This window comes from Panthera uncia, unplaced genomic scaffold (assembly GCF_023721935.1).
Source record: "Panthera uncia isolate 11264 unplaced genomic scaffold, Puncia_PCG_1.0 HiC_scaffold_2600, whole genome shotgun sequence".
Taxonomy (NCBI): domain Eukaryota; kingdom Metazoa; phylum Chordata; class Mammalia; order Carnivora; family Felidae; genus Panthera; species Panthera uncia.
In genome coordinates, this window is record NW_026059346.1 from 59 (window position 1) to 10,224 (window position 10,166).

Below are 10,166 nucleotides of genomic sequence, written 5' to 3' on the forward strand. Positions count from 1 at the left end.
AACACATTTGTCCCCAGGGATGGGATTGGGGGCCTAGGTGGTGCCCTCCAACAATGTGTTAGCACTGAGAATGGCTCACTCGTTTCTCACCCTCACATCTCAGCTGCTCTGGGAAGGAGCAGGAGCTTGCCGGTGGTCTGTAGCTTTGCTTTGAGCTGATGCCAGGTGTTGCCAGAAACTCCCACCCTAAGCTACCAATGCCATAAAAGATCAGACTCCCTGCAGAGACCAACAATCAGGCACCGTCCTGGGGTTCCAGAGGTGTGTATTTCCTACTCATCTCCAAGTGAGATATTGCTGGACACCGAAGACCATATGCCTAGATTAGTGTCGAAGGAGACGCCAGCTGCTGGGTCCACTGTGTTGCAGCCAGTACCCTGGTGTTGTGCTTGCTTAGCCATGCCTACCTAGTGACAGAGGCAACTCGACCAGGAGCATCATGTCTCCCTGGGCGGAGGACATGACCAAGGCAACCTCCCCCTACTGGCTGCATTCCTCACTGCTGCTGTCAATGTCTCCCTACTTAACAGGTGTTGTCGGGGACACCTCAGTGTGGGAGGCCTCAGCAAATGTGTCTGGGAAGAGCTAACTTCTATCCCAGGTCCTCCCTGTCAAGACCACTACACCAACATATCCATGGACCAATGTGAAAGAGAGAAATGGTGACAGGCACTACACCCTCATGAAAATGCAAGGTTTCCTGGAATCATTTGTCGAAAGGGAGGGAGACAAGGACATTGATTGGCTCTAGTGGGTCTTCACAATTGGTTTCAAGCTGTTGCTTTAAGCACTTGACATACTACAGCTGTCTGGATTGGTCCAAGTGCCCCAGATTCATAAATCACTGAAAAGCTCAAGGTATCAACGGCCTGTTTACTTAGAGACAACCTACGGAGCTTCCAGTCTTTTCACTGTATCAAAAGGCTATGACAATCACCCCAAGGCACATGGCAAGAGACACACACCAAGGAAAAAGGGGAAGGCTCTGAGGAAGAGGCTACCTAGGGCCCCAGAGTCCACAGAGGTAGGAAGAAAGAAGCTCTGATTCTCCGGACTTGGATTTTTATGGCACGACAGCACAGGCCCACTGGCAGAGGTCAAGCCCAGGTGATGCAATCCAACTCTAACATAGAATGGGGACAATTCAATGGGTGTGGGTTTTAATTTTTTTTTTTTTTTTGCCTTATGTCATGCGCCCATGAGCCCTTGTCCATTTCCACCTGGAGGAGAGGCACTTGACAACAGAATCTAAGGAGTTCTTCTTGAAGGACCACTCTGATCTTAAGCCTTGTGCCAATACAATTCATGGAAATACCAGCTGTAGTGTAGCAGGCATTAGCATGCATGCCATAGTCAGATGTGAAAAGGAGAATTTTCAAGAAGCCCAAGACTTCTTTGCTGCAAATGCTGATGGGATCACCACCTCCATAGATAGGAGCCCACAAGACTGTCCCAGCAGTGCCCCATTCAAGGGGTGGAACTTCAACCCAGATCTCTTGCCCTAGAGATGAGGCCCACACTTCTCTTTATGCACAGCTCTGAGAAGAGGGGTCCCTAGTGACTTAATCTCAGGACAGCCTGAACACAAGTCAGAAACTTTGATCAGATTCTTTGGGATCTTCAAGAGAATGCTGTTCCTACCTTTAGGGTGGGTGCCATCACTTCATGGACATGACAGCCCTGGTAGTGGGGAGCTGGGATCCCAGTGGGTGGGGAGATGCCAAGGCCCCTGCCTAGAGACCTGGAGGTTTGTGGAGTATGTCCTTCCTCCTGGGACAACTGCCTCTACACTTCTGTAATTACCGTGTAGGACACAGACACAGACAACACTTTATTTCTCTCATTGACCCTGAAGCCAAGGTACAGTGCTTCCCAGGAACCCCTCCAAATATAAGTGTGGTGCCCTTTAGTTTACTGGGTATAAAGGGAGGGATAGTAGAAGGGTCTCAACATCCCTTTGATGTCACTATTGGAAGAATCTTTACTGAATCTCTTTTACCAACGGTGGCCCCTTTGACCCTGCATTGTCTTCCTAATGGTGTGGATACCCTCACATGCCATCAAGGCCAGTGGGAACAAACCCAGTGCCTGGTTTTCCTGGTGGGAAGCTACATATCAGGAGTCTGTAGGACTGCAAATTGCACCCCCCCACATCCAATTAAGACAGTATATGTACATCGATATTGTGTGCAATAGAGGACTGAGTAATTGCACCCCATAATTCAAGATTTACTGAAGGAGGGGGGACATGAAACACACCATTTCTCCTTTCAGTCTGCCCACTTGACGGGCATTAAAGCCCCCTCCTAACAGGTGGCGCTTTACACTTGACTACTGAAATGTAAATGCCCAGCTGTCCATAAGATGGCTCACATTCCCAAGACTGTCTAGGCAGTTGAGGGTATCTCAAGGGCCACAGGGGAGACTCTGTCATGACTGAGCTAGCCAGTAAGTCCCATTCAGCATCGATGACCAAGGAGTCCCAGCCACAGTCTGCTCTCAACCTGTACATCTCTACCCTGCTGCCTTGGGAATTCCTAACAGTCCAAACGTGCCAAGATGTTAGCCTGACCAGCTCATGTAGAGCCTGTCATGAGTTCCCACTGGTCTGGGCAATTGAGGGTCACTGCCACTGGTCAATTATCATGCATTCCTGAAAGTTTGTGAAACATGGGAGGCCTGCAGCCCTTCAGCAGTTATAAGGTGGGTTTTGTCACCTGACTGAGCTACTCCAGATTTTCGGTCTACTTTCATATGACTTGTGCACTTAGGCAGCTTTACCTGGAAGTGGCTGAGCTATGCCACTTGATGCACAGGTTGTCTGAGTGCCAATGATACATTTTGGGATCTGGAAAGTGTTTGTGCCATGGGTTTACCCTGGAGCACCTAGTGACCATCTGGCACCAGGTTGCTTTGCTATGTCACCAAGGGAGAGAACCCAGCACCATGACTGTCTTCATACAAAAGGAAATATTCTCTCCCAATACTTCACCTGAGCAAAGGACCATCCTGAAGCATCCATCAAAGTTGTGGTCCCAATCAATGCAGTGGAAGGAAAGGCAGAGTGACATTGTCGTTCTGGTTGTGGATACCACACCCTTCCATTTGTCCATCCACATGGTGCGTTCACCTGCTTGCATTGGCAGGAAATAACACTACTTTGGGGGCTTACTTGCTATCCTGATGTCAAAAAAATTGACAATCAGACTGATTATTTACTGTAGACAGGACTTGGAAATCCTGTGTAGGGGTCTGTGTCTGACCTGCTGAGATAACTATACAGGTGAATGGGGCAGATGCAGTCTGAAGACAGACAGTCATAGAGGTTCAGAGGGAGAGCAGGAAATGTAGTCAGTCTTTTCATATTGGGGGAAAGGGTAGGCTCCATTTTAAAAGGTTTTTTTTTTTTTTCCTGACAGGAAAGAGCCGGAAAATGAAACTAGGTGGAAATGCAGTTTTTTGATCCATGACCTACTATGTGATGCCATGTGCTTCCGGAGCCTGGGAATTGGCTCTGGGAATCCTTACCAATGGTCATCATGGGATGGTCATCCACGGTCTTGACAATGGCGATCTGGAACTATTTTGTGCAGCTTGCGTGAATCCAGAGGAATCTTTCCCTAATTCTGATGGCAGTGTAGTCAGTTAGGAGTTCATCGTGTGTCTTTCTCAGCGAGGTGGCACTGGGTGCTCTCTGAAGACCTGATGAGCATCCCATATTCTGTAGAAAGGGTGTCAGGCCAGTCTGTGGCAGAGGCCATGTTCTTATTGTCTGTGGATGATATGACCCAAGTGTACCTGTTAGTTCTTGGACATGGCTATGCATGGCATCAACTTGGTCATATAAGTTATCATGAAGTTCAATCAGTAAATAAAGGGTTAAGGAATCCTTTCTAAAGTACTATTGCAAAGGGGGTCAGTCTCTGCCTGACATTTGGAGCATTACCAATCTCCTTAAGGGCCAAGGACAATGATTCTGGATGTTCCAGGCCAGTTTCCAGGTGTATTTTTCCTGAAGGACTTTTGTGTCTTGTTTTTCATGTTCCATATCTGTTCGCCTAATCCACATATCCTCATCGTCTTCTTCTGTGATGATTAAGGATGATGTGGGGTATGAAATTCTAATTATCACCCCCAAGTCTTTGCAAGTACGTAGTATGTCTATGTGCTGAAGTGAGTTCCTTGGTCTGGCTAAATCCATAATGGAATGGCAAATCCAGGAACCATTTCAGGCATTATATTCTTCACCACAGTCGTCGCATTGGCATGTCGAGTCAGACAGCATCAGTCCATCCACCAAACATGCAGTCATTAACGAAAGAGGAAGCCAATTTGTCAAATCCATCTGGAGAGCCCCAGTGGGCAGGGAGGGGCTAGAGGGACTCCCTGGGGCCTGCTGATATTATACAAAACTTGGAGAGATTTACAATAGTTCCCTGGGAAATAATTTAGTCAGAGGTTTAGTGGATGCCTGGGAAGAACCCGCTGTCTCTCAGTTTCTTAATTATCCCATCTGATGGGGTTGGTGCAAGACCAAAGGAGAGAAGAAAGGGGCCTCAGCAGGCCCACTCAACCCCAATGTACACCCCATCTGATCATTATCTGTCCACCTGTCTTTTCCAATTGTGAGGAACTTACATGATAAACAATGGTCCAAGTCAGGGAAAAGGCAGGCTTCTAAAGTGAAGGAAAGGACAGGGGCCTTTTATCTTGGCTGTGTATTTGACAGCCTTGTGAGCTCTGTCGGTCGCTGGAGAGACAGTGGCAGTCTCCTCACGGTTTGGGCTGGAGAGTGACTGTTAGCAATTTTAGCAGAAAGATCAGTTGCGTATAATAGGGCAGCAATTATAGGCCTGCTGGCAAAATGTCCTCTGTCCTCTGGTACTCATCGCGGTTAGGACCTGTGGGATTTCCAGAGGGTGCCAACAGCCCTGAAGACTCCAACGTATGTCTGGAATGCCTGTGAATAGTGGCGGTCTTTCCCTTTGCTGATGTGCAAGCTTGGGAAAACCTGGGAGCACAGTGGCTTAGACTGATTTTACAGCAGGCAGAGAGGACGCCTGGAGTACTTCAAGTAGGGACACTGGCCTGAGTGGTTCCTATGTTTCCCCACATACAGAAGCCATCACAAAATAGAACTCAGGGTGGGGCACCTGGGTGGCTCAGTTGGTTAAGCTATGGACCTCAGCTCAGGTCATGATCTTGCAGTTTGTGAGCGCAAGCCCCACATCGGGCTCTGGACTGACAGCTCAGAGCCTAGAGCCTACTTCAGATTCTATGTCTCCCCCTCTCTCTACCCCTCCCCTGCTCACGCCCTGTGTCTCTCTGTCTTTCAATAAGAAATAAATGTAAAAGAAAAAAATTTAAATAGAACCCAGGGTTGACCACCAGATGTCCCAGAAACCATTCCTGTAGCTGAGGGCAATCGTGTGGAATGAAGTAGGGTCTCCCCTTTTAAATTTTTTTTAATGTTTATTTATTTTTGAGAGAAAGAGTGTGAGTTGGGAGGAGCAGAGAGAGAGGGGGACACAGAATCTGAAGCAGGCTCCAGGCTCTGAGCAGACAGGACAGAGCCCGATGCAGTGCTCAAACTCATAATCCAGGAAATCATGACCTGAGCTGAACTAGGACGCCCACCAACTGAGCCACCCAGGTGCCCTGGGTCTCCCTTTTTAGGGAGAGGAGTGGGATAGCCCAATTTAAACTGTTAACATGACACAAGATGATGGAGGGGTTGGTCAGTGGCCAGCTGGTAGGTAGGTGGTGGGCCTGGAAATTACAAACTTGTCAGAGAGGAATACAGAGGTGAGTGAGGATCTTAATGTATCCAGACAGCAGCTGTGGGGGTGCAAGCATGCAGTGGGGCCTGATGGCCCAAGGTCTAATTTTCATGGGAAGAAAGTTATAGGACATATCCGAGAGGCACAGGTTGTCACAGGATACCTGCAGCCACTCCATTTCCATGGAATGAGAGGTGAAACATGTTATTGATATTCAGACAGTTGAGAGTTTGGGTGTGCACAGAGCTAATATTAACACTTTAGAGTAGGTTAATGACTCTGAAAGCCACGAAAAGAAATCTGTGGCAGCATCAGGTAGGGGTGAGGGGCTCACAGAGACAGAGCAAAAGCAGTGAAGTTAGGGGTCCTTGGGAAGCAGTAGCCAGGTTTCCTTAAAAGGTTATGCAACTGCATTTTTGTACTGGTGAGAGGGATGTGAAAAACTGACAAGACACTTTGTGGGGATTTTCGAAGCACCGTGACATAGTCCTCGTTGGCAGTAGCTGTTTGCAACCGTGGACATTAAGAAGACAGGAGATGTATGGTCCTGTCCGGCTGGTGCTTTAGGAGGGTGGGGGAGTCTGCAAGGGCTCTCTGACTCCTTTGGTTATAGAGTGACAAGTCACGGACATACTAAACAAGAGTGCAGCCTTGGGTGAAGGCACAGAATGTAAGTTGGCTTCAAGAACTTGGAGTAGTATTGAGCCCAACTTAGTTGCCTTCCCCAAGCATACATGAAAAGAGAACTTGTGAATCAGAGTGCAATGGTATTGACAAGAAAGCTGAGATATTCATTCCAGTAATGCATCTTCATCACCAGGAATTGAGGCATGAGCCTGAAGCCGGCTTAGAATTCTGTGTCTTCCTCTCTCTCTGACACTCCCCCGCTCATGCTCTGTCTCTGTCTCTGAAAAGTAATACATAAATGCCAAAAAATATTAAAAAAAAAAACAAGAACAAAAACTCAGATCAATGGAACAGAATACGAAATCCAGAAATGGACCCACAAATGTATAGCCAACTAATCTTTGACAAAGCAGGAAAGACTATCCAATGGAATAAAGACAGTGACTTCAGCAAGTGGTCTGGGAAAACTGCACAGCGACATGCAGAAGAATGAACCTGGACCACTTTCTTACACCATACACAAAAATAAACTCAAAATGGCTGAAAGACCTCAATGTAAGTCAGGAATCCATCAAAATCCTCGAGCAGAAAGCAGGCAAAAACATCTTTGATCTTGGCCGCACCAACTTCCTACTCAACACGTCCCCAGAGGCAAGGGAAACAAAAGCAAAAATGAACTACTGGGACCTCATCAAAATCAAAAGTTTCTGCATAGTGAAGGCAACAATCAGCAAAACTAAAATTCAACTGACAGAATGGGAGAAGATATTTGCAAATGACATCTCAGATAAAGAGTTAGTATCTAAAATCTATAAAGAATTTATCAAAATCAACACCCAAAACACAATCCAGTGATGAAATGGGCAAAAGGCATGAATAGACACTTCTCCAAAGAAGACATCCAGATGGCCAACTGACACATGAAAAAATGCTCCACATCACTCATCATCACGGAAATGCCAATCAAAACCCTAATGAGATACCACCTGACACCTGTCAGAATGGCTAACATTAACATCTCAGTCAACAACAGATGTTGGCAAGGATGCAGAGAGAGGATCTCTTTTGCATTTTTGGGGGCAATGCAAGTTGGTGCAGCCACTTAGGAAAATTATATGGACATTCCTCAAAAAACTAAAAATAGAAATCCCCTATGAACCAGCAATTGCACAACTAGGCATTTATCCACGGGACACAGGTGTTCTGTTTCAAAGGGACACATGCACCCCCATGTTTATAGCAGCACTATCAACAATAGCCAAAGTATGGAAAGAGCCAAATGTCCATTGATGGATGAATGGATAAAGAAGAAGTGGTAAATATATACACTGGAGTATTACTCAGCAATCAAAAAGAGTGAAATCTTGCCATTTGCAACTACATGGATGAACTGGAGGGTATTATGCTAAGTGAAGTGAGTCAGTCAGAGAAAGACAAAAATCACATGATTTCACTCATATGAGGACTTTAAGAGACAAAACAGATGAACATAAGGGAAGGGAAACCAAAATAATATGAAAACATGGAGGGGACAGAGCATAAGAGACTCATAAATATGGAGAACAAACAGAGGGCTACTGGAGTGGTTGTGGGAGGGGGATGGGCTAAACTGGTAAGGGGCACTAAGGAATCTACTCCTGAAATCATTGTTGCACTATCTAGTAACTAATTTGGATGTTAATTTTTAAAACTAAAAATAAATACTAAATAATAATAAAAAATTGAAATATTTTAAGAGAAAATAATGTGTGATCTTGCTGTTGAGGTAAATGTTTCTTAAAGATTATGCCGAAGCTTCCATTAATAAAGGTAAAAATCCAAAACTGAAAAAAAAAAAAAGAATTCTTCATATTGTCACACCGCCATCCACACAAACTAATGTACAAGTGCATCCCTAACCCTGTCATTCACTTTTAAAGAATCAAGTCTAAGTCTGGAGCTTTATATATGTCAGAGGACATGCAAATGGGGCCCTCTCTGTGCTGATTAAACCAACCCAGCCCGACCGTGCAGCTGGGAGACAAGCCCCAGCCCCAGGAGTCCCAGGTGTTCCCATTCTGTGATCAGCACAGAACACACACCTCAACATGGAGTTTGTGCTGGGCTGGGTTTTCCTGGTTGCTCTTTTAAAAGGTAATTCATGGTGAACGAGGGACACTGAGTCTGTGAATGGATATGAGCAAAACAGTGAATGTGTGACAGTTTCTTGACCAAGATGTCTTGTGTCTGCAGGTGTCCAGTGTGACGTGCAGCTGATGGAGTCTGGGGGAGACCTGGTGCAGCCTGGGGGGTCCCTGAGACTCACCTGTGTAGCCTCTGGATTCACCTTCAGTAGCTACGACATGCACTGGGTCCGCCAGGCTCCAGGAAAGGGGCTGCAGTGGGTCTCAGCAATTAGTAGTGGAGGTAGCACATACTACGCAGACTCCGTGAAGGGCCGATTCACCATCTCCAGAGACAACGCCAAGAACACGCTGTATCTGCAGATGAACAACCTGAAGACTGAAGACACGGCCACATATTACTGTGCAAGAGACACAGTGAGGGGACATCACTGCAAGCCCAGACACAAACCTCCCTGCAGGAGGGGATCAGCACCACCAGGGGGCGCACACTATGCACAATTTTGCTTTGTTCCCAGGCGCATGTGCAGATGGAGGTTACAGGCAGGTTTCCTGTCAGGGTCTGGGGCTTCCTCTCCACAAAGCAGTTTCCCCAGGGAGCCTCCCTGGTTATATGATTCTGTGTTTACCTATTAACTCTCTGAATTAGCAACTGGGTTGTCATAGGGAAACTAGACTAACATGCACAAGACACAGTTGTTTGCACTTGCTTACTCTGGTCCTTCAAAATGAGTGAATTACAGATTTCCTGACGGACAACAGCTGCACCTTTACAGGATTCCCAGATGAAAACTAACTAGTTTTCAAACCAAAGTTTGTTACAAGAGATCAGGAAGGCAGTATATCATCATAAAGGGGTCTATCCAACAAGAAGATCTGAAGCTTTAAATATTTATACCCCAAAAATGTAAGCACTGAAATATATAACTCAATAAGAAACATAAAGAAACTCATTGATAATAGAACAATAGTAATAATAGAGAACATTAACACTCCACTTACAACAATGGAAAGACAATTTAAGCTGAAAATCAATAAGGAAATAATGGCTTTGAAAGACACATGGACTGAATGGACTTAACAGATATATTCACAACATTCCATCCTAAAGCACCAGAATACACATTCTTTCTGAGTGTGCATGGAACATTCTCCAGAACAGATCACATACTATGTCACAAATCAGCCCTCTACAAGTACAAAAAGACTGAGATCATTCCACACGTATTTTCAAACCAGAACACTATGAAAATTGAAGTCGACCACAAGAAAAATTTGAGAAACACCGCCAATACATTAGGTTAAAGAATATTGTAGTAAAAGCGGAATGAGATTTTCAGGAAATTACGGAAGCAATAAAAAATACATGGAAGGAAATGAAAATGAAAATATGACAGTTCCAAACCATCTGGATGCAGCAAAGTTGATGGAAGAGTGAAATATATAGCAGTACAGGCCAAAGTCAAGAAAGGAGAAAGGTCTCAAACACACAACCACTTTAAAACTAAAGGAGCTAGAAAAAGAACAACAAATGAACCCTAAAGCCAGCAGGAACAGGTAAACAAAAAAGATTAGAGCAGAAATAAATTATATAGAAACAAAGAAAAACAGTAGAACAGATGAATGAAACTATAAG

The 10,166-nt window shown here is 45.3% G+C and overlaps 1 gene segment (V, D, J or C); it reads left to right on the top strand.

Annotated features, from left to right (window-relative positions):
- Nucleotides 1-8,428: 8,428 nt before the first annotated feature.
- Nucleotides 8,429-8,947, top strand: LOC125917858 (immunoglobulin heavy variable 3-23-like; the record flags this gene model as incomplete). The annotated part of the segment is given in 2 exon segments: nt 8,429-8,540; nt 8,640-8,947. Coding segments are annotated over 2 exon segments (354 nt in total), but the record flags the coding sequence as incomplete, so codon positions are not given.
- Between the last annotated feature and the right edge of the window lie 1,219 nt (nt 8,948-10,166).